This window comes from Tympanuchus pallidicinctus, unplaced genomic scaffold (genome assembly GCF_026119805.1).
Source record: "Tympanuchus pallidicinctus isolate F22 unplaced genomic scaffold, pur_lepc_1.0 scaffold17, whole genome shotgun sequence".
NCBI lineage: Eukaryota > Metazoa > Chordata > Aves > Galliformes > Phasianidae > Tympanuchus > Tympanuchus pallidicinctus.
In genome coordinates, this window is record NW_026294690.1 from 11299002 (window position 1) to 11325039 (window position 26038).

The window sequence follows — 26038 nt, forward strand, 5'->3', positions numbered from 1 at the left end:
CGTTGCCATGGGGACGCCCCGAGCCGGGCGCGGAGAAGAGCGGGGGCCGAACCGGCGGCCGGGCCCGGCTCGCGTCACGTGACCCAACCACGCTCCCGCGTCACGTGGGCCCGTTCGCCGGCTTCCGGAAGTGCGTCACGGGCTCGGGCCTGTCTCCGGAGTGGGCCCGCTCGGAACTTCGGCTCGGACCGGGGCAGCGTGGAGCGGCGGCCGGGCCGTGAGTGCGGGCGGGCGGCGGCCGGGGCCGGGCCGGACCGGGCTCGGCCCGGGGGGCGCGGGGCGGGCGGCGCCATCTCCCTGCCGCGAGCCGGTCCGAACCGTGGGGCCGCCGGGCACGGCCGGAGGCTGCCGCCGGCACCGCGAGGGGCTGCGCTCCGCTCCGCCTCCTCCTCCCGAGGGCCCTCAGGCGGTGCTCGGCGGGGGAGCGCCGTGCGCGGGGCCGGGGCCGTGCGGAACAGCTCCGGACTCGCCCTGCGGTTGGAGCGCGGGCCGGGCCCGAGCCTAGAGGCTCTGAGCCCGCGGGGGATGAGAGCGGCGATACCGAGAGCGTCCGTTCGCACGAGGGGAAACGTTGCTGCCGGCTGGGCTCGGGGTGTGTTGGCGGGGGAGGAAGGAAAGAGATGATGGGGGCGGGCAGCCCCCTCCTCACTGCTCCGTTAAAGGCTTCCGAGGGGCGGGTGCCGGGGGCTGGAGGCAGGGGGTGTTTCCCTGCCGAGTGCTGAATGCAGCTCCGGCACCTGGGGCAACCCGCGTCCTGTTGTGCACCTCCTGCTGTTGCTGCCCGAACGCTTACTGGCCCTGTGATGAGATGAGGTGGCCGTGCTGCCCAACAGCTTGCTGCTATTTCTGTATTCACACCATACTGAGATTGCTATAGAACGTTTGTGCAGCCTCAGGATGAGCTGAACTGTGGAGCTGATTTAGGTTGAAGTAAATTCAGCCATCCGGACTTCAGTCTGTGTGGCTTCTTGGTCTGATGCACCCTGCAGCACGTGGGTGCTCACACTGACACAACACATGAGAGAAGGAGAAGCACCTACTCTTATAACCACACTCTCCGTACTTGAAGCGCTCTGAATTGTGGCTCACGCACCCATCCGGTGCCTCCCAAAGGTTCAGCCCTGGTATTACCTCCCTCAGTATTGACCCCCTGGGAGCAGCAGCACGCAAAATGCTGTGCTCTGGACAGCTGGCTGCTGCCCCATTGCTGCACATTTCCTGCTTGTGGAGAGGGGAAGAGTCCAGGATTAGGATAAACCAGTGAGAGTAACTCGTGTTTATCTTATAGTTGGCTCAAACCCTGAGGCACCCACAATGGCCTGAGGCTGTGATCAGGATTCCGGCAGCCAAAGTCAGGCGGAGTCCCAGCGCTGCTCAGTTCCTGCCAGCTGTTAGGTGTAACCGGTGGCTGCAGACCCACAGAAGCCAAGCCCCAGCAGGCAGGGGAGTGCCCAGCTTCCTTGACAAAGCAGCTGCAAGCATGCCTGCCCTCCTTATTCTGTAGGACCTTACTCAGAGCTCCCTGTCTCCTTTTTCTTGGTGTTGCCCCTTTGGATGCAATGTGGCCTGGCTTGGCCATGCAGTAGAGCAGTATCTGCTTTTAATTTCCTGCTCCTCTGGAGTTTTCCCACTGGAGACAAAAGTAATTCAGCAAGCACAGCTTGCCCACATTGGCCAAGCTTTGCAGCAATGCCCAGTACAGTACATTCAGCAGCTCAGGGCTGGAGCTGCTGTTCTTCCACATCTGCTCTCTTCCCTTTCTGGGAGCTTACTACAGGGTCTTGCTCAGCATTCCCTTCCTGGGTTGGCTGGGGCCTTCCTGGTGTGAGTTCTGAGGGTTCCCGTGCTGGGCAGTCAGAGGCACTTGAGCTTTCCACTCTGTTCTGTTGGTTCTTGACTGAGGCAGGTCAGCCTGATGAGAAGTGGTTTCAGTGTGGGCTTTGCCGTCGGGCTGGGCCTGCTGCTGCTGCACTAAGGGTGCCAGCACTTTTGATATGAGGTCTGCTGCAGTTTGTGGTCATTGGTTGCCATGTGCATTCCTGGAACACAAACGTTCTGGCACTGCTCAGCCCGGACTGGCACTTTACCTGATGTTGTCCTGCCCCTGACTGTGTCTGGGCAGAATGTTAGGTTTATGCTGGTGCAAGGGTGACAGGGTGATGCGTGGCTCCTGCTGCTGGAGAGCCAGGCACAGCTGTGAGGGCTGCGGGGCCAAGATGCCGTTGAGCTCAAGGAAGCCGTTTTCAGCAGGTTGCACCAGTTGTTCTCTGTTCTGAACATCTCAGGGCAAAACTGAGACCAGCTGCAGCCCTTGGGCCGGTGGCTCCCGGCGCTGGCCTGGGTGGCAGTGGGAGGCCATGCCCAGCCTCCCCAGCACTCGGAGCAGGGGTGTCTTGTTTCCAGCCCGGCCCTGCTGGTGCTGTCTGTAAATCAGCGGGAGATGAATATGCAAGGTGCCGCTGTTCTGGTGGGTGGAGGGAGGAGCTTCCCTTGTGCCAGGGAGCTCTGTTTCTGCTGTCACGGGAACCTCTCCCAGGCCTTCTCCTTCTCCTGCTGCTTCCTTCTTAGGGTGTTTCTTTCTTCCATTCCCACCCTCTTACATGGAATGCTGTTTTGACCTGCCCAGTGCCCTGTGCTGTGGGGCTGGCTTGCGTGGGACAGGGACATCACTTTGCCCCCCTTTGCTCTGCCATTGGATGCCATTAGAGCCAGCAGTGGTTCTGGGTGACGCAGTGGGCGCCATGAGCATGAGAATTACTTTCCAGGTTTGTGTGTTTTGGGAGCCCATGCTTTTGGTTGTTGTAAGGGCTCTGAGGGTTTCCTATAAAGGCTGCAGAGGAGGACATGTGAGGGCATTGGGAGCCTCGGGGCGGTAGCTCCTGATGCTGTTGGACCTTCTCCATCTACTCCTCCTGCCATGCTTGCTCTCTCCTCTCTTTAGGCCACTAGTTCCTTGCCAGAGAGTTTGAGCACAGAGAGTCGCCAAGATAGCTGGGCCAGGAAGAAAACGTCGCACCCCTGACCCAGACTCCATTACCGACCCTGGTGGGCCGTTTGTGTCGTCCAAACGGCTGAAAATGTCCAGCAGCACCAATGCCCCCGGCCAGAGGAGAGTGTCTCGGGGCTTGGATGATACCACCAACAAGAAGAAGCAGAAGGATCGAGCCAACCAGGAGAGCAAGGAAGGTGAGAGCCCCCAGGCAGTGCCGCACGGAGCAGGCCCAGCAGGATGGTTTCTTGGCTCTGCGGGTGGGAGCCTTGCAGCCATCTGTTGCAGGATAAGCAGATTTAACTAATCGCTTCCTGTGACTGATTGTAAACCATGCAGTGGGATCTTCTTTGGCACAGTGTCCTCCCTGGACCTGTAACCTCCTTTCTTTTGTGCTGCCTCGCCTCAGGGATATGAGGAAGGTCGGGTCCATTCCCTTGTTAGTTTAAGCCTGGCGCTGCTCACAGTGCCTGTTCACTGCTTTCATCTGGGCTGAGCTGCCTCACCCAGGGGGAGTAGGATCAAAGCCTGCAGGTGCTTTTGCACCTGGACTCTCTTCTGTCTTTCGGCCTGTGTGCTGCAGGCTGGTACCGGAGGTGCTGACAGCAGCCACGGGGTGCAGGGCCTGTGGATGGGGCTGTTGCTTCACGTCTTGTAGCAGGGCGAGGTGCGGCTCGAGTGACACATTGCTCTGTGCTAATTCCCTCCCTGCCGCTGTGTATCTGGTGACAAAAACATTGCTCCAGGTGTGGGCTGCTGTGCTGGGCAGGGAGTACCTGCAGGCGGGAGGCAAACACAACTTCCTGCTTCTGCAGCACAGTGTCCCTGGCAAATTGCTTCATTTCTGTGCCGGCTCTGTGCTGACTGTTGTAACCTCAGAATAACACAGCCTTTTGTAGGCCAAGGTGAAATAGCATTTACTGATGTCTGCGCTTGAACCATAGGCTGCAACCCCCAATGCAAAACACCAAGGCGCAGAGAGTGTGGGTTTGCTGCACCGTTACGCCTGTGACTGCAGCACTCAACAGAGATTCCCTACTGTTCTGTGGCCTGTTGAGGAGGGCTGCCCTGTAAGCTCTCTAGAGTGGAGATCACAGCTCCTTTTACCACTGGTTCTTTGCTTCAGGACAAGGTGCTGTTGCACTGACCCCTTTGCCTAGCGCAGCACATCTCCCTGTGGGGGTGGAGCTGACCCTGAAATGTTTCTGGCTCTTGGAGGTAATCCTGCAGGGAGCAGGGATTAGGTGTCAGGTCAGTTTGGTCCCCTGGTCTGATCTGGGAGGAAGTTTTATCTCTGGCAGGTTGCACAGTGATGGGAATGTTAAAGTGCAGCTGGGCTGCCTGGTTCTCTTGTTACAGCAGAAGTGGTTTGAGCACAACCTAACATCATTTTCTCAGTGTAAGATCAAAACAGAGCCTCTCCTATGTGGGTGGAGGCTGGGAGCTAGCAGAGACTTGGCATACTGAGTGGGGCACACAGCCCATTTACCACAAGCTCCACAGTGATTCAGGCCTTGAAGCAGCACTGTCTTTCTGGTGTATCAGTGTTATTTTGCTTTCACTGCTGAACTGGGGTGAAGAGTACACAGCACCCATCCTGGATTCTGGCTTGTTCTGCTGCTGTGGAAAAGCTCAAGGCAGCAAGGGAGGTGGGAGGAAGCTTGAGGGAAATGAGCAGCACGTACAAATGAAAAGGCTGGGCAGAAGTTTGGTTTGACGTATAAAATTTTGGGTGTTGGAGCACCAGCCGGTGCTCCAAAGTGACTGAATGAGAGACCCACCTGTGCTCTGCTTCTCTGCCCACCAGTGTCTCGCCCTGAGCTCGAGCAGGCTGAGACCTCCCAGGAGAGGGACTTGGAGGAGGGTAAGTTGAGGTGTGCGCTAGCTGCCAGTGCATGGCCACCAAGCGCCCTCGCAAAGGATTTGAAGCTCTTGCCTTGCCATCCTGTGCTCTGGCAATCAGCAGAACTAACCCGAGCGCTCCCTTGCCCTTGTGCTCCTCTTAACAGGGTGCAGCCTTCCCAGAGAATGTTACACCTGGCAGGGAACTACCCTGTGCAAGGGAGAGGTTTGAGGCACACGGCAGACTGCTTCTGGCCCAGGTGCGCAGTGCCTATGAGCACAGCCCTGGGATATCTTGCCGCTGGCATCCTCCTGCTTGTTTCGTAGCAGGAAACTTGCCAGGCTGGGAAGATCTCAGGCCATGTCACCCATCAGGTGCTGGTTGGTTTCTGCCTTGGCTCCAGGTCCTCATTTTGAGAACAGATAGACAAAAATCCTGACAGCCGAGAAAAGTAGAACTAAACCAACTGGAAATTAAGGAAACATCAAGTTTTTTCTGTAGGGATTTTAGGATGCTGCACGGGCAGACCTAGAGCCTGGTGGACACCTGATGGGGTTCTGTCTGCCGTGGCTTGACACTGCTGCTGTGTTTTTTCCCTGGATGAGATGTTCATGCCAGGCTGGCTGGCCCACCTGTTTTTCAGCTGTGTTAACTGTGCTTACCTATCAGGAATACAGTGCTCTTCGTGACTATAGCTGAGCTATTCATTTTGCATATGCAAAGGGGGAAGTGGCAATTTCTGGTTGTGTTCAGAGTCCACTTGTATCCCCCAGAGTAATTCTGTGGCTTCCTTGTTCGCTGGGAAAGCAGCAATTGCTTTGTAGCTGGCAGGAGCCGCCCCTTCTTTCCAGCCCTGCTGCTGCACGTGACTGGGCCAAGCCTTTCTGCCTCATGATCTCTCTGGTTCCCACTAGGATTCACCTGACCTGCTGCAGCCTGCTGCTCGGGTCCTTGTCTGTGACCTGATAAGAGTAGATTGTAATTGTTTCTCATTCACTGTCATGAGCTGTGTCCTCTGCCCTGATGTCCTCAACCAAATGCGCGTTTGGGCTCACGCTCCCCAGCTTGGGCGTGGGCACTGTGGCTGTGCGCCCTGGGCAAATGGCTGAAGCTTCCCTTCCTCTTCCTAGAGTTGCTGCTGGACTGGAAGCAGAATGCTGATGAGATCATTGTCAAGTTGAACTTGGGAAGTGGATCTCTGAAGGTGGAGGACGTGGATACTTTTTTCACTGATACTGACTGTGTGATCAAACTACCAGGTACAGGGAATGGAGTGACTGCTGCAAATGTTTCTCCAGCAGGGCTTGGCACGTCTCTGGACTAGATGTGAGCTGATCCAGACGAGCATAAAACCTTTCCTTCAGAGGCAATGCCCCGCTGTCAGCTGGCACAGCTTCAGCCAGCAGGCCAGGCTGATATGAGAGCAGTGTAAAAGAAGAAGGGTGTAGGGTTGGAGAGGACGGGAGCCGGCTTCTCTCTGCCAAGTGAACAGGTGCCCACTGCTGTGCTGGATGCATCTCTGCCCTGCCCTCTGGGATGACTGAGTTGGTGCTGGGTATCCCTTGAAAAAAGTGTCCGTGCCCCTGAGGGCAGGGAGACCCGGTGCCTTCCCTCTGGGAAGGAGGCCAGCCAGATGTACAAAGCAAACCCAATAAAGCTGGTGTCATCCTGGAGGCTCGTGGGATGTGGTGGCAGCCTGCCTGCAGTCTCTTTGGCTCTCAGACAAGAGCTTTCCTAGCCCCTGAGGCAGGTGAGGGAGGGCTATGGGTAGAGTAGATTGCTGCCTGCTGCACAGCCGAGGTCCCATCCCTCTTTTCTTGCAGATGGGCGCCAGTGGAGCTGTCAGTTCTATGAGGAGATTGAGGGATCCTGCAGCAAGATACAGTGCAAGAAGGGAAACTTTCTGCAGCTTGTGCTTCAGAAGAAGATCCCACTCCACACCTGGTCTTCGCTTCTGGTGAGGGCAAGGGGACCTCTGCCTTTCAGGGGACTGTATGGAGCTTGACAGAGCTGGGTGGGGGTTTCACTCCCTGCTCTTGAGCTGCCCTGACCCAGGGAGCATCTTAGGACACATCCTACATCCCCATGCTGCATGGGGGCTGTTGAGCCAACCACCTCTGTCCAAGGGAGGGCATGTTGTTATGTCCCTGTCCTGCCTGCCACAGCCTCTGGGTTCTGGAATAGAACCCAGTCTCTGGACGTCTCTGGACTAGATGTGAGCTGATCCAGACGAGCAGAAAACCTTTCCTTCAGAGGCAATGCCCCGCTGTCAGCTGGCACAGCTTCAGCCAGCAGAAGGGGGAGTTAAGGGGAAGAAGGGGGAGTTAAGGGTGAGGGGCTGGCAGGAAGCAAGACAGGTACTGCTGTCTGGCTGTCTTCCCACTGTGCTGCGCTACTTTTCACAGAAGAGAAAGAAAGATGGATCCAAAGAGCTGGGCAAGGGGGCCACGTGCTGGGAGAACGGGAAGGAGAAGGCTGCTTCTGCAGAACTGGCCCCTGAAGAGCCACGGACTGAAAGCACCGAGCTGCCAAGAACCCGCCGAGAGCCCTCCAACCCCAAGCGCGCTCAGGGAAGAAGCGACACCCTGGGAGGGAAAAGCCCAGCCAGCCCAGGGACGCAGAGCGGCCCCAGCGCCAAGCGGGCGGTGTACCTCAAAGTGGCTCCTGCTGAAGAGGAGCCGAATGCCAGAGTCACCGGGAGCGTGGAGCCCAGCAAAGGGCATGGCGGGAGGTCAGGCAGCCGTCGCAATGGCAGAGCCAGCCAGGGCGATGCGCCTACAGCCCTGACTGACCTCGCACCGCCGCTAGAGAAGGTACGTCGCGATGGGGTGCTGCTGAAGAGGCGGCGCGGGGGGTCAAGTGATCTCTTTTTCACTGTCATTCTGTCTTGAAAGGCTGTGATTATGGCCAAGGAGACTGTTCCTGTGGAGGTGCCACCACTTGCTGCTACCACAGAGATGTTCCCCCACCGTGTTGCCACTTGTGTGGAGAAAAGAGTCCTGCAGCCAGGCAGCCCTGTTGAAGCCTCACGGGGCCGGGAGAGTGCACCTGTCCTGGGAGAGAGCTCTAAGACCATCCCGTCAGCCACGCGTCCCCTAGGCAGAGACGGAGAGAAGAGGGACTGGTCCAAGGACGATGTGGCTCTGGAAGCAGCAGCTGACAGTGAGTAGCCCAGGGGTCAGTGGACTGGTTGGGCAACCTGCTGCCTTGGAGTGCAATAAAGGTGATCTCTTTTCATGTCTTTTCCTGTTCAGAGCCAGAGCCTTTTGTGAGCCTGACCTTTGTCAAGAATGACTCATATGAGAAGGGCAATGACCTGGTGGTGGTGCATGTATATGTGAAGGAGATTCATAAGGAGACTTCCAAGGTTTTCTTCCGGGAGCAGGACTTTACACTGGTGTTCCAGACAAGGTATAAATGCATTTTTGAATGGCATCAAACTGATGTGGAGCTTTTGGCTGCTGCCAGGCTACTTTGTTCATCTGTTCTCACTTGTTCTATATTTTTTTGCAGTGATATAAACTTCCTTCGCCTCCATCCTGGCTGTGGGCCCCACACAGTGTTCCGGTGGCAGGTGAAGCTCAGGTATGACTCCCATCCTGCCTGCTTACACTGAGATGAGGGAGCTGAGAGCAGGAGCCAGTCCCAGCTGGCTGGTTTGTGCAGGACATGCTCATATCTGCACCTGAGTGTCTCTGTCACGCCATACTGCACTAACACCACGATCCTGGGATAATTGCAGAGAAGAAAACTTCATTATCTGCAATCTTCGCCCAACCTGATCTAGAGCTCTTGGGGACAGAGCCAGACCAGGCTGTGTGTGCTTTAGCTGAGACATCCCACTAGAGTGGGTATGTGAAGCCAGGCAGAATGGATCCCCCAGAAGGCAGGTCTCCTGTGTGCTCAGTGTGGCTAAGCTTGAGGATGTCTGTTCTGCTCTGTGGAGTCCCCCTCAGGGTTGATGCTGACTGGGAGACTGTGGCCTACCTTGCAGAATTCAGCATCTCTGAGGCTGCTGGGGGGGACTGGGACAATCCTCACTTTCTGTGTGTTTTGCAGGAACCTTATTGAACCAGACCAGTGCACATACACCTTCACAGCGTCTCGCATTGATGTCTGCTTGAAGAAACGCCATAGCCAACGCTGGGGAGGGCTGGAGGCTCCAGCCACACGAGGTCTGCACCCTGCCTTCTTTCTGTGTTGACTGCCTGCCTGTACCTAGTGCTTTCCTTGCCACCTGCAGTGGCTGGAAGGAATGGATCTTCTAGCATGGGATCTTGGGGAAGGAGGGGTGTGGGGCCGGCAATCTGGGCACTCGGGGAAAGGCACTGCTGCTCTCCTTCCTGCACTGGAAGGTGGGAGTAGGCAAGAGGCTGTGTGTGAGCATGGGCCGAGCAGCTCAGCCCCCCTGTGGGCAGTGCACGGTGCTGCTAACCACAGGCCCACCCTTCCCCCTTTTTAAGGTGCAGTGGGTGGTGCAAAGGTTGCCATGCCTACAGGCCCTACCCCTCTGGATAAGACCCCTCCAGGCAGTAACCAGCACCCCCTGTCCAGCAAAGAGGAGGCCCGAACCAGTGAGAAAGATAAGCCACGTGTCGAGGATGGGAGTCTGGATGGCGTGGCAGCCCGTACAACCCAAGAGCATGTGGCAGTGAAGCAAGAGCCACACATCCCCTCAGTGAGTAGAGTTATATTGTGTTTGACCTGGCTGGGGGGAGGTGGGCGTCCACTTGTCCCTCTGGTTGGACTCCATCTCCTTGGTGCTGCTCTGGGGTCTGGCAGACTGTTCCTGGAGGAGGAGTCGGCAACGCTCCTTAGGCATAGCTGGCAGAACTGGGGCAGCGGTTGTCCTGGTGGATAGTGGCTCCAGCCCAGTCCCACATGAGGTGTGGCTTGGATAGTTGGGTTCCTCTGATGTTTCCAGAGACCCCCTAGTGCACAGCATCATCACATCTCGTTCTGCTTTGGCAGCCCAAACCAACCTGCATGGTGCCACCGATGACACACAGCCCAGTGAGTGCTGAGAGTGTGGAAGATGATGAGGATGAAGATGAGAAAAAGAAGGTGTGCCTGCCTGGCTTCACAGGGCTGGTGAATCTGGGCAATACCTGCTTCATGAACAGCGTCATCCAGTCATTGTCCAACACCCGGGAGCTACGTGACTACTTCCATGGTGAGCACATGCCTGGTGCTCAGCAGAGCTCTGCCACTCTGTGCAGCCAGCAGCCACCCTCACTCTCTTTCTTATCTTACAGATCGGTCCTTCGAGTCTGAAATCAACTACAACAACCCCCTCGGGACAGGGGGACGCCTGGCCATCGGCTTTGCCATGCTATTGCGAGCGCTGTGGAAAGGCACGCACCATGCCTTTCAGCCCTCTAAACTGAAGGTAGGTGCCAGTGTTCTGTGGGAGCTGTTCCACTGTCCTCAGCCGTGGGTCTCAGCATTTCTTCGTGCTGCTCTGCTGCTTTGGGTGCAGCCAGGCTTTGGGCATGGGGCAAACAGTGTTGCTGGTGGGCTGATGACTGTGCTCCCCACAGGCAATTGTGGCCAGCAAGGCCAGTCAGTTCACTGGCTATGCCCAGCATGATGCTCAAGAGTTTATGGCCTTTCTGCTTGATGGCCTGCATGAAGATCTCAACCGCATCCAGAACAAACCCTACACAGAAACTGTTGACTCAGACGGGAGGCCTGATGAGGTGAGGATGTCTGTCTCCAAGGCTATTGTGAGCACTGGCTGCTAAAGAGCAGCCCTGGCCCGTGTGATTTAGTGTAGTGCTGAGCCCTTTCTCTCCACAGGTAGTAGCTGAGGAAGCCTGGCAGCGACACAAGATGAGGAATGATTCCTTCATTGTGGACCTATTCCAGGGCCAGTACAAATCCAAGTTGGTGTGCCCAGTCTGTTCCAAGGTAGAGCAGCCCTGGAGGCTGTGCCCCTGTGCTTCTTGTTCCGCAGGCTCCAGCCCCTAGAGCACAACACTCAGGATGTGGCTGGATCTCCAGTCTCACGAGGCTGTTGTCTTGCTGATCTCGGACCCAAACAATTCCCAATACTGAGTGGGCTCTCTTGTCTGCAGGTGTCCATCACCTTTGACCCCTTCCTGTATCTCCCTGTTCCACTCCCACAAAAACAGAAGGTGCTTACTGTATACTACTTTGCAAAGGAGCCGCACAAGAAACCCATCAAGGTAAAGGGCATTAATTACTCTGGGGAGGTAGCCTGAGAGGGCTCTTGGAGGTGCCACAGGCAGCTGGTCCTGTGCAAGTGGGCTTCTGTTAAGCCAGGGCCTGTGTGTCTTGATGTGGCATTACTAATGTGGCACTTACATTGTGGCAGTTCCTTGTGAGTATCAGCAAGGAGAACTCCAGTGCCATGGAGGTACTCGACTCGGTGGCCCACAGTGTGCATGTGAAACCAGATAACCTGCGCCTAGCAGAGGTAAGAATGCTAAAACTGACCACCAAGCTGTGGGTTGCTGATGTGGATGCCCCTGGCTCCACACGTTGCCACCAGCAGCCACTTGTCCATGGATGGTAGTGTCATGCATGAGGTGCTGCATGGCAGAACCTTGCTCGAGTGGGCTGAGCCTCTGCAGCAGGGCAGGCGGTGCTATCCTGGCAGGATGGCGGGCAGAGCACACAGTCTCTGTGATGCTACTGCTGCCACATCTCACCATGGGGCTCATGTGGCTTCCTCAGGAGAGGAAGAGTTGGACAGCCCTCTGAGCACAAGGCAGTCCCTCACACAGTCTTGTTCCACTGCTTTCCCGGCAGGTAATTAAGAATCGCTTCCAACGCATGTTCGTGCCGTCCCAGTCTCTGGACACAGTCTCTCCCACAGACCTGCTGCTCTGCTTCGAGGTGCTGTCCCCAGAGCTGGCCAAGGAGCGGGTAGTGGAGCTGCAGGTCCAGCAGGTAAGTAGCAGGGATTGAGACTGCTAGGAGGCTGAACGAGATGAGGAGAGCAGTGCTAGAGCTTGCACAGAAGGGTAACACAAGGCTGGCATACTGGCTGATGTGTGCCCAGCGTATGGCCCTGGCAGCCCTCTGCCTGCAGGAAAGGGCTGCCCATCCTGGTGAGTGACTCCGACCAGCTGCAGCAAGCACAAGGGCTTGACAAGGCTACCTTATCTTGCTCAGGTGCCTTGCCATGCCCAATGGGTTCTTTCTCCTGCAGCGCCCCCAGGTACCTAGTGTCCCTGTCGCCAAGTGTGCAGCCTGCCAGAAGAAGCAGCTGTCAGAGGAAGAGAAGCTTAGGCGCTGCACAAGGTGCTATCGAGTCGGTTATTGCAACGTGTGAGTTGGCTTGGTGCCTCACAGGGGGGGAGGGTCTCCAGCTGTGGAGGGTTGAGTGGGAGCGCTCAGCCCATTAGCAGGAGGTGGGATGGGCTTGGCCTTTGGGAGGGAGCCAGTTTGGCTTGCAGCACTCCTCTTGTTCCAAACACACCCCTTGAGCCCCACCAAACTCCTGCTGAGGTCCTGCCTGTTTGTGAACCCAGGCACTGGGTTCACTGGGGCTCTGTGTGTTACAGGACATGTCAGAAGACACACTGGCCAGACCACAAGGCTTTGTGCCGCCCTGAGAACATCGGTTTCCCCTTCCTCATCAGTGTGCCGGAATCCCGCCTCACTTACGCCCGCCTGGCCCAGCTGCTGGAGGGCTACGCAAGGTGAGGGTGCAGGGAAGGGAGGTGCTTCTGTTGCAGCAGCAAGCGCAGCCAGGAGCTGAGCTGAGCACAGCCCTGTGCCTGGCCTGCTGTGACTGACAACTCCTTGCCCAGGTACTCGGTCAGCGTGTTCCAGCCTCCTTTCCAGCTGGGACGGATGTCACCTGAGCAGGGGCTGCAGCCTCTTCTCCTAGACAAACTGGAGCCCCTGGCCAAAGGCAGCTGTGCTGCTGCCACCCCTGCTCCTGAGCTGGGGGAGGGGGACAGGGCTTCTGGCCTCCTGCAGGAGCCTCCCCTCTCACCAGCTGTGCCTGAGCTGCACCCAGAGATGAGCGACACTGGCACTGTTCGGAGCAAGGTTCTGGTTGCCAGGAGTTCCCTGCTGAGCTTGGATTCGGGCTTCTCTGAGCACATGGATTCACAGGGCGACAGCTGTTGTGAGAAAGAGCCGTCCTATGAGAGAGCCCTCAAACCAGAAGGTAGGAGGTGCTGCGGTGCTAACCCTGTCTGTGCCAGGAACCCAGGCAGCCCCCAGGCAAGGCAGGGAGCAGTTTTCCCTCCTTGGCATCGCCTCTCACCACAGTATCTGTTTTCCCCGTGCGGCTTGATCTGGAGACCCCACTGGATATACGGGAAGCTCTGGGAGCCGTGTTTCAGAAGTGCAGCTCCACCTGAAATGCCTAACAGCCCACGCTCTGCCCTGCCCTGGCAGGGCCTGTGCAGCAGAGCAAAGACCTGACTTGGAAAGAGTTTGGGTTGTTGGAGGGTGGGGAGACAGGGTTGGCAGAAGCCTTGAGTCCCGTGGGAGGGCAGAGCCCAGCGCGGAGCCCCTCGGGGCTGTGAGCGCAATGTTTCCCTCACTCTGACTCAGCTGCACGGGAGCAGCCTCTTGCGCTCGGCCGCCCAGCTGTCACGTTTCCAGACACTTGTCTCAGGATGGCAGCAATGTGCAGTGAAGGGGCAATGCAGGCAGAGGAGCGTGGCTTGCCAGGGGCAGGCATCTGCTAAAAATAGTCAAGGACACTGGGCACGTGGTTGTGTCCCTGCAAGGCCGTAGCATGTGAGATGGGGGTGGGGGCACTGCAAATTCTTGGCCCCTACGCAGGGCAAACAGGCAGTGCCACCGAAGATATGTCCCTGCCTGTCCACAGCTGCCATCCCTGGGTACCAGCACACTCCAGACTCGCTGAGCGCCCGTGCCACACAGTTCTACATCAACAAGATCGATGCTGCCAACAAAGAGTATAAGCTGGAAGATAAAGGTGAGCCTGGAGCCCTGGGGAGATCAATTTCATCCCTCGCGGCCTCTAGCAGAGAGTGGATCTACGTGGACAGGGTGTAAGAGGCTCCTAGGGCCAGAGCAAGCCCAGGTATGCCATTGGCACCAGGCAGAGCAGCAGAAGCTGGGTCTGGCGTGGGAGGGCAGGGCTGCACCATGCAGAGCTCGTGCCTGCTCCCTAGAAGCTCTTCTCAAGCTCCTAATCCCTTGAGCAAATAAACTGGTTCCTTTCATCCTCCCACACTCCTAGAGGAACGGAGATCTGTGTGGCTGGATCACCTCATATCTGAATAGATGCTGATTTTATTCCCCCCTGGGGCGGAGAACCTAGCTTCAGCAGTGAGGGTGCGTGGCAGGACCACTCGCATCCTCTTGGCCGTGGTGTGTTAAAACTGGGCTTGGCAAGACTGCTCCTAGTCCAGTAAGGGTGGACTTGGGGGCCAACTGCCTGAGGTGTGTGCCCCTTTGCAGGTGACACCCCCTTGGAGCTGACAGATGACTGTTCCCTTGCCCTGGTGTGGAAGAACAATGAGCGCCTCAAGGAATTTGTATTGGTGGAGTCCAAGGAGCTGGAGTGTGTGGAGGATCCGAGTTCAGCCAGTGAAGCAGCCCGAGCTGGCCACTTCACCCTGGAGCAGTGCCTCAATCTCTTCACCAAGCCCGAAGTCCTGGCCCCAGAGGAAGCATGGTGAGGAAGGCGACGTGGCGGGTTCCAGCCTGCGGGCGCAGGCAGCAGTGGGGGTTTCCCAGGAGCTGCCTGGTCCTGCCTGACATTTCTCCTGGCAGCCAGGAGCGCTGGGGAAGGCGGCCAGATGCCAGCAGGGAGCAATGCCAGCGCTGTGCGGGGCTGTGCTGTCCCGCCTCTGGCAGGGAGGCTGAGACCTCCTGTCTCTTCTGGCACATCCACACACTGGGGAGCTTAGGGCTGGGCTCAGAAACCCGGGGCTCTCTGATAACGAACACATACTTTCCCCAGGTACTGCCCCAAGTGCAAACAGCACCGTGAGGCCTCCAAGCAGTTGATGCTGTGGCGCCTGCCCAACGTCCTCATCATCCAGCTCAAGCGCTTCTCCTTCCGCAGCTTTATTTGGAGGGACAAGATCAACGATATGGTTGACTTCCCTGTCCGGTGAGAGCTCAGGGGATGGAGTGCCGAGGATGGTACTGCTTGTGCTGCCTTGGCCGTTCCCTGACCGTCTCTGTGTCTGTACTCAGGAGCCTGGACCTAAGCAAATTCTGCATCGGCCGGAAGGGTGAGCAGCAGCTGCCCGTGTATGACCTGTACGCTGTAATCAATCACTATGGAGGCATGATTGGCGGGCACTACACGGCATACGCCCGCCTGCCCAACGACAAGAACAGCCAGCGCAGTGACGTGGGTGAGGATCCGCCGCCCTCCCCTCCCCTGCAGCTGTGGACAGTCTCCTTGCTTAACCCTTCTCTCCTCTCAGGCTGGCGGCTCTTTGATGACAGCACAGTCACCACCGTGGACGAGAGCCAGGTGGTAACCAGATACGCGTATGTCCTCTTCTACCGCCGGAGGAACTCTCCTGTGGAGAGACCCCTGCCAGGGCACCCCCCAGACCACCGAGCCGAGCGCACCCCCTCTGCCGAAGCTGCTGCCAGTCAGGTGAGAGCTTGTGTCCCTTCCAGCGTCAGAGCCACAGAACTTTGAAATATGCGTGTGCCCACCTGCTGGACCCCACGGAGCCCAGCACCGCTGCGGGGCTGTGCCGCCTCTCTTTGAGACTAAGGAGCGTGTGCCAGCTGGGCTTTGGGGTCTGCCTTGCCTTGTTCTGGCTGTGAGCTTGGAACAGTCCTGTCCCTAAGGGGTGGTGGAAGAGCTGGTTCCAGCCGCTGGGCTGGGAGTGCTGGTGGGAGGGCGCAGAGCTGCTCTGGGGCGCAGGAATGGGCAGCAGGGGGCTGTGCCCTGCTAGGCTCTGTACTGAGGACAATGGAATGGGAGCTGGCTGTGCCAGGAGGTACGGCCTCCTGGGGATAGGGTGGGGATGTTTTCTGCTGTGGCCCAGTATGCAGAAAAGGTGAATGCAAGTACTGAGCCTGTGAGCTTCTGCGGGATGCTGATGGGAAACTCCCCCAGAGCATGTTGTGCTGCAGGAAAGGCGAGGAGGGTGTGCTGGCAGGAAGAGTACTTTCAGCACTCATCAGTAGGGCATGGTTGGACTGATCTTTGCAGAAATATCAGAAAAAAAGGCCTGGGCTGGTGTTGTAGCAAATCACCTGCCTGCCAGGCTCCCCTGAGTCCCCTCTGTGCTGGCCTGGTTGGATCTGAGGACAGTGTTTGGCTGCGGCATAGTTGAACACGTGTGCCCCATTGGGACCTTGTGGTTGGCCATACAAGCTGGCCTGGCTCACGTGGGCTGGGCGTCCTGGCTCTGCCTTCTCTGCTGGGAACTGGGGCTGCTCCCATCACAAGGGTGTGTGTGTTAGAGCAGCCACAGCAAGGCTGCTCCGTTTGTCCTGCTCTGGATGTGGGATCCCTGCTGTGCTGGAGATCACTGTGTGCCCTGCAGCACCTGGCCTCACTGGATCCCCTGGGGCTCATCACGACCTCAGCAGCACTGTGTCCCACATGGTGATGGGATGTATTGGATGCCACTGGGGCGGAGTGGTATCCAAGTGCCAGGAATCACCTGCATCCTCCAGAGATCCTGCATCCTGATTGGCTGCCCTGCGCGATCACCGGCATAGGGAAAGGCTGGGCTGTGACTGGTGCCTGCAGATAATCCTCTTGGAAGCTGGGCTGTGATTGGCTCTCAAAGGATCCCAACCCACCAAAGGAGAGCTGGGACTGGTTGTGCTGCGACCGTGCCTCCTGCCACGCAAGCTGCTTCTGAATTGGCCGTCATCTGAACAGTCGCATTGGGATCACCAAACTTGAGCTGTGACGAGCTTACTACCTGCCCCTCACCTGCGTGGATCCGTCGGTGCCTCAGAATCGACTCCAGAGGGATCCAGCCGCTGGCTCCTGCAAAGACACTGCTCTCCTGTTGCATCGCCTGAGCCCACCAGAGCAGCCCCGAGGAGCTGTGGGGGCGGGCGCGACCGTGCTGCATGGGGAGGCGGGCTGGTGGGGCACGGGACTGGGCTCGCAGGCAGCCGCCTGCCCCGGGGGATGGCGAGGGGTGTTGCCAGTTGTGTTCTCCAAGTGCTGACGCAGGTTTCCACATCGCAGGCTTCTCTGATCTGGCAGGAACTGGAGGCTGAAGAACAAGAGCTGCAGCTCGAGGCTCCCCAAAGGCCTGTGAGAAACTCCTGGAGGCCCCGTGGCCAGAAGAGGAGTCCGGGTACCCCCCAACACCCAGATGAAGGCTGCGTCAAATACTTCATCCTGGCCACCACGGCCGCAATCGTGGCTCTCTTCCTGAACGTGTTCTACCCGCTCATCTACCAAACCCGCTGGAGATAGGTGTGGGCACGCAGCCAGCTGCAGAGCAGGGCTGCCGGGGCACGCGCTGTGCCAGAATGCTGCATGGTGAAGACGTCAGGGCTGCCAGGTGGCCAGACAGCACCCTCTGGGCAGCAGGACAGAACCCTGTGGGAAGGACGCACCTGCTGTGGGCACCGATGCTCTCCAAGGGAAGCATGGGGCCGTCGGCTCCTGTCTGTCTGCTCTGGCATCTCCTATGCCAGCTGGCAGGGCTGTGTGGCCGGCCCCCAGCGTTGCCAAGGCACAGCCCAGAACCAGCATCCCCTCAGCCCGCCCTCGCCCTGGCTGCCTTCTTGCATCGGGGCTGGCCCCACTGGTACATGCTGCTCGGCAAAGGACAGTGCCACTGCCACTGGGAACATCCTGGGAACAAGCAGAGCTCTGCTCGGAGGCTTTTGTGAGAACAGGATGCCCTGACGTGATCGTTGGTCCCGCTGCCTCTCCCTGCTTCAGGAGCCTCACATTCTTCAGAGCTGGCACAAGCTGTATCCCTCCAGGCCAGCATCATCTCCTGTGCTGGGGCTGAATGACTTGTCATAGAGTGCTTTGTGCTTCCTTGCTCAGTCAGAGGGCTTGGCCACAGCGCTGCTCCTCGCCCAAGGGGGCACCCATAGCGCTCACAGAACTGCGTGGGCTGCCCCTGCCTGTCTGGGGTTCCCGGTTTGCAATGTGTGCAGCTGCCTGGGATGGCTCTGGGGGAGCACGGGGCAGCACCTCTTTGGGGGACTGGTGTGGGCTTGGGGAGCGGCAGGCAGGAGCTAGGCTGCAGGAGGCCAGCGGGAGGCTGTGCTGGGAGCGTGACTTTCCAGCACATTGTGGGGTGTGCCAATAAAGGCAGGTTTTCCTAAGAGCTGCTGCACCTTCTCCTGTGTGACAGGACGGTGGCAGCAGTCAGGGGCTCTGTACCGAGGCTGCTCCAGGACAGGAGGCAGCTGGATGGAGTGTCCCTCTCCTGCCACCTGAACTGGTCCTACGGGCACAGCTGACACAAGGCACTGCCCTGCGCTCAGCTGGGTGCAGCAGGCTGCTCTGCCTGCCTGTGCCGTGGGGCCCCAGCTGTGGGGCAGCAGTTGTGGCACGTGCTGGGTGCCTGGAGGGCCTGGCAGCACGCAGTCCTGCCGGGCTGGGGCAAGGGCTGTAGCGGCAGCGGTGTGTGACATTGAGACGTGTTGCCCTTGGCAGAGCGAGGCTCCGGCTGCTCGGGAGTGTTTGGGTTTGAGAGGTGACTTCAGAGTCCTGTGATTTCCTTTTCCGTCTCCGATGCCGTCCTGCCGGCAGTGCCCTTGGCTGTCTGAGGAAGGATGCTCAGTGGGAATGGCCGGGGCCCTGGCAGCGCTGAGGGGCTTGAGAGAGGAAACGCAACCCCTGGAGCCCCCCGCCCCCGTCGTGCAGCTGTACGGGCGTCCCCTTGTCCCTGCACGCGGGTCCCAGCCCGGTGCTTCCCGCCGTCGGGACGTGCCTGTCCTGGAACAGTCGCCTCATTGTCTGCGGTCTGGGGCCCCCACGCGCCCACGGCGCTGCCCTCGTGGGGCTGAGTCAGCGCCCGGCGCCTGCGGGGTGACCTCTGCTCCGCCTGGCGCTGCAGCCCTGGGCGCGGGGCCACGCACAGCTCCCTGCACCTGCCTGCCCTGCAGGTGGGGGTTCCGTTCCCGGAACCTCCCTTCCTTTCCTGTGCTGCTGCTGCCCACCCTGCGGCCCCGCAGCCGTGCCGGTCGCCGTCCCGATCAGGGCGGCGCAGGGCGGCGGTGCCGGACGGGGCGAAGCGGCAGCTCCGGGGCTGTGCCGAGCGTGCCGCAGCCTGGCTGCAGCGCTCGGGCAGGTCGGGGCCGTCTGCGGGGCTGCTCTGGGCTCGTTGCCTTCCACCCGCCTCGCTTCTGGGGCCTTTGCCGGGAGCGGAGTGGGAGTTGAGAGGTATGCAGCATCGTGCAGTGTCTCACGGCCGCCTTCTGCTTGCAGGGACTGACTCCGGTGCCGTTTGGATCAGGCCTGGCCCCCGAAGGAACCCCGCCGCTGGCCGCGGAAGGCCTCCCCGAGCGCTTCGCCAGCCCCGCCGAGCGTCCGGCCCCCTCCTACAGCAGCATGGAAGAAGTCGATTAGGGCAGCGCGGGCACCCGCCCTGGGGGTGCGGGCCGGGCTGGGCACCGGGAGGGTGGGGGGCGGGCAGGGGTCGGGGTTTGTCCTGCTCTCATTAAACTCGCTGAACTCCGCTCGCCTCCGCTACCTGCCGGCTGCCCCGGGCCTCTCGCTGCCCCCGAGCCGGATGCGCTCTGACTGCTGCGTGCCCACTGCGCTGCCTCTGCTCCGGGTCCCCGGTGCTCCTTGCAGTCCTCGGTGCCGGGCGTGCCCCGTGTCACGCAGCGTCCCGGCGCTGTCATCCGCCGTCTCGGTGCCTCGTGGCAGTGCTGTCGGGAAACGCCCGGTGTGCTCTCGTGCCCCGCAGTGCCCCGTGTCCTCGGGTGCACCCAGGTGTCCTCCGCTGTGCCCTATGGCCCCGAGCACCGCGGCGGATGTGGCGCTTGGGGACGGGGCTCGATAGGCGCGGTGGGAGTGGGCTGAAGTTGAACTGGAATCGGAATCACATTAGGTGATCTCAGAGGTCTTTTCCGACTTGAATTTCGTACCGGCCAACGTTCACCGGTGTGCCCGGGGCGTCCCGCGTTCCCCGGTGCGCCCTCCTGCACCGAACACCCCATGTTCACCCCGCGTTCTCCTCGTCACCCGCTGCGTCCCGTTGCCCGGTGCCCGCGTCCCGGTGCCCGTGGGGCGGACTGCAAGTCCCGACAAGCCGCGGGCGGGCGGCGCGGCCAATGGCTCTCGAGGGGCGGTGCGGCCCGGCTCTGCCTCCGCCGCCGCCCGGTGCCGCGGCGCAGAGAGCCCCGGAGCGGCCGCGCGGCGCCGGCCCCGCAGCCCGGCTCTGAGCCGCCCGCCCGGCCCGGCCCGCCCCGCCGCGCCCCGCCGCCCTCAATGAGGTTCTTCCGACTCACCTTCAAGTGCTTCGTGGATTGCTTCTGAGCTCCCCCCGGGCACGGAGCCGCCCCCGAGCCGCCCCCGGTCCCCGGCCCCCCGCGCCATGCCCCCCGTCCCCGCCGACACGGCCGCCCCGCAGCCGCCCGCCGCCCCGAGCCGCGACGCCGCCGCCCCGACGGGCTCCGGTAAGCGCGGGGCTGAAGCGGGCCGGGGAGGGATGCGGTGCGTGGGGGGGGGGAAACCGGGGGGGGTCGGGGTGGCGGCCCACGGCCACGCGCGACCGCGGCGCGCCCCCTCCCGTCCCGCCGCGGGGTGAGTCACCGCTCTGCATTGTGACGTCACGCGCCGGGCTGACATCTGACGTCACGCCCCCACGCGCGGAGCGAGGGCCGCGGGGTGCGGGGGGGTCGCGCGAGGAAACCCCCCCCCCCCCAACCCCCGCGCGCTCCCCCTTTCTCCCCACCCGGGGCGGAACCCGTGTGCGCTGGTGACGGCGGCGCGGCCCCCCCCCCCCCCGTCCCTGTCCCGGCAGAGGGCACCGAGCCCCCCGCGGCGGGCGAGGAGCGGACGGTGACTGCGCCGCTGGTGGGGGCCCCCGGCCCCCCAAAAACGGCCGCCCCAGAGCGGGAGACGTGGACCCGGCAGATGGACTTCATCATGTCCTGCGTGGGCTTCGCCGTGGGGCTGGGCAACGTGTGGCGCTTCCCCTACCTGTGCTACAAGAATGGCGGAGGTGAGCACCGGCGCGGGGTCGGGGGGACGCCCCCTGGGGCTGCCCTTGTGGCTCGCGGGGTGGGGGTCCGCCACCTGCCCGCCCTGACCTACATCGGCGCGCGGCGAGGGGGAGTGCGCGGAGTGCCGCTCGCCATTCGCTGCGCCCAGCGGGCGGCGCGGGGGGGACCGGCGAGGGGGGGACGGCACGGCTGAGCCGTACCCTAAATGTCTGCGTCCCCCCCCAGGCGTCTTCCTCATCCCCTATCTGCTCATTGTCTTCGTGGGCGGCATCCCTGTCTTCTTCCTGGAGGTGGCCCTGGGGCAGTTCATGAAGCAGGGGGGCATCGCCGCATGGAATATCGCTCCGCTCTTCAAAGGTATTCACCGTTCCCCCCCCCTTGGTGCCCTGCGCAGGGCCCCTGCAGCTTCCTGCCCACACCCCGTGTCCCGCAGCCAAGGATGGCAGCTCCCTGCCCTGCCCTGCAGCTCCCCATTACCGTCCCCGAGAGCCACGAGTCGTCACCGTGCCCATGGCCGACCCCGTGCCATCCCCCCACCCATTGTCCCACTTCTACACATCCCATCCCCGCCGTCATCCCACGTCCTGCCCCCCTGCTCACCGTGGGTGTGCGGAGCCCCGTGCCAACCCCGCTGCCGTTGTTCCAGGTCTGGGCTTGGCCTCCATGGTGATCGTCTTCTTCTGTAACTCCTACTACATCATGATCCTGGTGTGGGGGCTCTTCTACCTGGTGCACTCGCTGACCGACACGCTGCCCTGGGCCACCTGCGGCCACGCGTGGAACACAGAGCGGTGCACGGAGTTCTTCCACCTGGAACTGTGCCGCAACGCCAGTGCCAACGCCAGCGCCGCCGTCACCGCCCTCAACGTCAGCTGCGTCGACATGGCCGACAAGCGCTCACCTGTCATCGAGTTCTGGGAGTGAGTGCGGGGACGGCATGGGGGCAGAGGGGACGGGGCTGTGCGGGTGCTCAGTGCCACCCCGCCGTGCAGGAACAAAGTGCTGCGGCTGTCGGGGGACCTGAGCGAGCCGGGGGAGATGAACTGGCAGATGATCCTGTGCCTGGTCACCACCTGGATCATCGTCTACTTCTGCATCTGGAAGGGCGTCAAGTCAGCCGGGAAGGTAACGTGGTCTCACATCTGTACGGGACGTTGCCACCCATGCTTGGGGTCATCCAAGAACCCGGCCCTGATGGGGACACGTGTGGCACGGGGCGTCCTGTCCCATAGCACCCCCTGCCCCACGGGGGTCTGACCAGCTCCCCATCTGCAGATCGTCTACTTCACGGCGCTGTTCCCCTACGTGGTCCTCATCCTGCTGCTGGTGCACGGCGTGACGCTGCCCGGCGCGCTGGGCGGCATCGTCTACTACCTGAAGCCCGATTGGTCCAAGCTGGCCGAGGCGCAGGTGAGGGCAGGGAGGGCAGTGAGGCCACGGGGAGGGACGCATGGTGCCCCTAAAATCCCAGCGCCATCCCCGTGCCCCAGGTCTGGATCGACGCCGGCACTCAGATCTTCTTCTCTTACGCCATTGGGTTGGGTGCGCTGACGGCGCTGGGCAGCTACAACCGCTTCCACAACAACTGCTACAGGTAGGGCTGCGCCGCTGCTGGGACCCCGCAGAGCCCCCGCAGAGCCCCCGCAGCAGCCTATAACCCGCTGTGCCCACAGGGACGCCTACATCCTGGCCGTCATCAACAGCTCCACCAGCTTCTTTGCCGGCTTCGTCGTCTTCTCCGTGCTGGGCTTCATGGCTTCGGAGCAGGGCGTGGATATCTCCAAAGTGGCTGAATCGGGTGAGTGGTGCGTGCTGTGGGCCCTGTGTATCCTACAGGGGGTGGCACCTCTCACCCTACTGTCCCCACAGGCCCTGGGTTGGCCTTCATCGCCTACCCCAAAGCCGTGACTCTGATGCCCCTGTCCCCGCTGTGGGCCACGCTCTTCTTCTTCATGCTCCTGGTGCTGGGGCTGGACAGCCAGGTACGGCGATGGGGATGGGGACGGGGACAGGATGCCGTGCCTCTGCTGACCCCGCTGTGTGCCACAGTTTGTCGGTGTGGAGGGTTTCATCACGGGCATCCTGGACCTGTTCCCCCAGCCGGGGGCCGGCTCACTGCGCCGCGAGCTCACCGCCGCGCTCTGCTGCCTCGTCTGCTGCCTCATCGACCTCTCCATGGTGACACAGGTGGGGACGCGCAGGGACACGGGCCGGGGCCGGGTTGTGCCTTTCCATGGCATGGGCTGCCTGTGCCATCTGGGGGGGATGTGGCATTGGAGTGCCCTTGGCGTTGGGGATGTCTGTGGCATTTGAGGTGTCCGTGCTGTGTGGGGTGTCTGTGCCATTTGGGATGGCTGCGCCATTGGAGTGCCTGTGGCATTGGGCTGTCCGTGCCATTTAGAGAAAGAATCCACACTGTTTGGGATGTTGTCTGTGCCATTTGGGATGTTTGTGCCATTCTAAGTGTCCACGGCACTGCGGGGGTCTACGTGCCATTGGGGGTCCCCGTGCCATTTGGAATGCCAGTGCCATCTGTGGTCTCTGTGCTTGAGGTCCCTGTGCCATTCGGGTGCCCGTGCAGCAGGGACGCGCAGCACAGCCCGGTGACATGCTGTGCTGTCCCGCAGGGCGGCATGTACGTGTTCCAGCTGTTTGACAACTACTCGGCCAGCGGGATCACGCTGCTGTGGCAGGCCTTCTGGGAGTGCGTGGTCATCGCCTGGGTGTACGGTGAGGCCGTGGGATGGGGAGGGATGCGGGGACGGGCGCCCGTGGGACCCCGCTGACAACCCCATCCCCGCAGGCGCTGACCGCTTCATGGACGACGTGGCCCGCATGATCGGCTACCGGCCGCTGCCCCTCATGAAGTGGTGCTGGGCCGTGGTGACGCCGCTGGTCTGCGTGGTGAGCGGGGACGCGGTCGCGCGTGGGTCGGGGGCCACTCGGGCGCCCTCTCGTGGCCGCGTGCGCGATGCCCCGGGCGGCGCTCCGCGGGCTCCGGGCTCCCCCCGGCGGCGGCTGCGGGCACGGCGGTGTGGTGAGGGTGGGAGGCTCGAGCGGGGAACACGCGTGGGGACGGCCGTGGGAGCTCGCTGCCGCTCCGCACAGGGCATCTTCTTGTTCCACGTGGTGAACTACAAACCGCTGACGTACAACAAGACCTACGTGTACCCGTGGTGGGGCGATGCCATCGGCTGGGTCCTGGCACTCTCCTCCATGCTCTGCATCCCCTGCACCGTCATCTACAAGCTCCTGCGCTGCAAAGGCTCCTTGCGCGAGGTGAGACAGCACTGGCGACCCTTGTCCCTGTCCCCATCCGGATGTGAATCCATTCCCTGTCCTCTCTGGCATCTCCATCTCATCGCCTCACCTTGCCGTCTCAGTCCAATCCTGAGCTGAATCCCATCCTCATCCCCGTTGCCTTTTCCCCATCTCATCCCTGTCCCCATTGCCATCTCGCACAAAGCCCACCTTATCCGAATCTCATCCCTGCTCTATGGTTTTCTCTGTTCAAATCCCATCCTTGCCCCCATCCTTCTCTCTCTCTCAGCACCATCTCAGACCCCATCCCCACCCTGTGCCCTGCTACCGTGTCCCTCCCTCAGTCCCATTTCAATCCCTTCCCCAGCCCAATCCATATTCTATTCCTACCTTATGCCCATCCAAACTCCATCCGTGTCCCCATCTTCACCCACGTGCCATGTCCCGTGCCACGTCCCCGCTGCTGACCCCATGTCCCTGCAGCGCTGGCAGCTGCTGACCACGCCGATCTGGGGCCACCACCACCTGGAGTACCTGACGCCCGAGGCCGAAGCCAAACTGCTGGCCCCGGAGCCCCCCAAGGAGAAGACGACGCTCTTCGAGACTGTGATCTGAGCGTGGGGAGGGTCGCGCTGCTCCCGCCCGCCATAGCAATAATGCCAGCACCGCCTCCCACCCACGCAGCCCTGCCCCCGGGCCCCCCCTGCCGCGCTGCCCCAGCCTCGATGCAGGGAGCAGGGGGTGGTGGGAACCGCTCGGGGACACGGGGACGGGGCGGCCATGGGGGTCCCCAGCGCTGGGAGGGGGGTGTGGGACATGGGCAGTGGGTGGTGGGAGGGGGGGAAGCGAGTAGGACAGCCCCTCCCCGGCCTCCGTCCCTGTGCCCCGCTGTCCCCCCCCAACCCGGCCGGCCCGGCCAGTGGCACCTCGCTCACTAACCGCTTCTGTAGCGTTTGTCTGGTGTAACCCCAACCGCCCCGACATCTGGCAATAAACTGGGAGACCCTGGCACACCCCGGCTTGGGATTGCAGCACCTGGTTGGGAGGAGCTGGATGGGTGTGGTGGCACTGAGGGGCTGCGGAGAACCTCTCATTGCAGGGTTATAGGGGCAGCTGCTGCCCTGAGCCCAGCTGGCTGTGGGAGGGTTGTGGGGCTGAGAGTTGCCCAAACCCATGTCTGATGTGTGGCTGGGGGTGTCAGCGGTGTATGCTGCCCCAGGAGGTCCATGGGCATCCTGCTCTGCAGTGAAGTTAGGGATGTCCTCACCGTGAGGGACAAGGAGGGAACAGTGGCACTGTCTGCCCAAGCCATCCCTGCGTCATGCCTTGTCACACCACCACACCGTGTCATATGGCTCTGTTGTAACACCCTGTGCAGTGCCATGGTGGGTGATAAGTGGCCGAGCCATCCAGGTGGCCGTGCCGTGCCAGGTGGCCGCGCTGTGCTGTGCCAGGGGCTGCGCTGAGCTCCAGTGGGACTGGAGTGCAGTGGGGTCTCAGCCTGGGACACCGGTTGGTGCCACCGCTGCACCCTCTCACCCCACCACGGTGATCCAGCCATTCCGGCCCCACCGCCATCTCACACCATAATTAGTGCAGGCAGGGCGGAAGCACCCCTGCTAATTGCCGGTGACTCGTTAGCGCTGGAGCGCCATGTGCTTGGGGTGCGGCAGGACTATCCGGCAGGGCTGGTCTGCGGGCATCCCGCTGCGCCGTGCGGGTCTGCGGGGCCGTGGCAGGGCCCTCATGTCACGGCATGTCACAGCCCTGCGATAAAAGCGGCGGCTGCGGGGCGGCGTTGGGGCACGGCGGCAGAGACGGTGAGAGCAGAGGCAGCGGGACGGGGC

The 26038-nt window shown here is 61.1% G+C and overlaps 2 protein-coding genes across 12 annotated transcripts; both read left to right on the forward strand.

Moving 5' to 3' along the window:
• Positions 1-76: 76 nt before the first annotated feature.
• Positions 77-19363, forward strand: USP19 (ubiquitin specific peptidase 19). Of its 11 annotated transcripts, none has more exons than XM_052678693.1 (27): positions 77-217; positions 2942-3186; positions 4797-4853; positions 5963-6091; positions 6656-6789; positions 7238-7645; positions 7727-7994; positions 8087-8243; positions 8346-8417; positions 8892-9007; positions 9332-9510; positions 9804-10005; positions 10088-10221; positions 10373-10531; positions 10632-10742; positions 10910-11020; positions 11170-11271; positions 11607-11747; positions 12010-12128; positions 12365-12502; positions 12614-12978; positions 13651-13761; positions 14250-14466; positions 14755-14907; positions 14994-15157; positions 15230-15408; positions 16975-19006. In XM_052678693.1, exons 2-27 carry the CDS (start codon positions 3078-3080, stop codon positions 17206-17208), a joined length of 4269 nt encoding a protein of 1422 aa, XP_052534653.1. In that variant the 5' UTR covers positions 77-217; positions 2942-3077; the 3' UTR covers positions 17209-19006. The 11 variants fall into 11 exon arrangements, with proteins under 11 accessions (XP_052534653.1, XP_052534652.1, XP_052534650.1 ...); XM_052678692.1 differs by having other exon boundaries at positions 78-217; positions 9296-9510; positions 16993-19005; XM_052678690.1 differs by having other exon boundaries at positions 78-217; positions 9302-9510; positions 16975-19005.
• Positions 19364-20356: 993 nt separating this feature from the next.
• Positions 20357-25202, forward strand: SLC6A8 (solute carrier family 6 member 8). Its single transcript, XM_052678810.1, has 14 exons — positions 20357-20381; positions 20729-20929; positions 21156-21287; positions 21577-21850; positions 21923-22055; positions 22206-22340; positions 22421-22524; positions 22604-22728; positions 22800-22912; positions 22980-23117; positions 23558-23660; positions 23734-23834; positions 24039-24209; positions 24675-25202. Exons 2-14 carry the CDS (start codon positions 20842-20844, stop codon positions 24804-24806), a joined length of 1749 nt encoding a protein of 582 aa, XP_052534770.1. The 5' UTR covers positions 20357-20381; positions 20729-20841; the 3' UTR covers positions 24807-25202.
• The last annotated feature ends 836 nt before the right edge of the window (positions 25203-26038 follow it).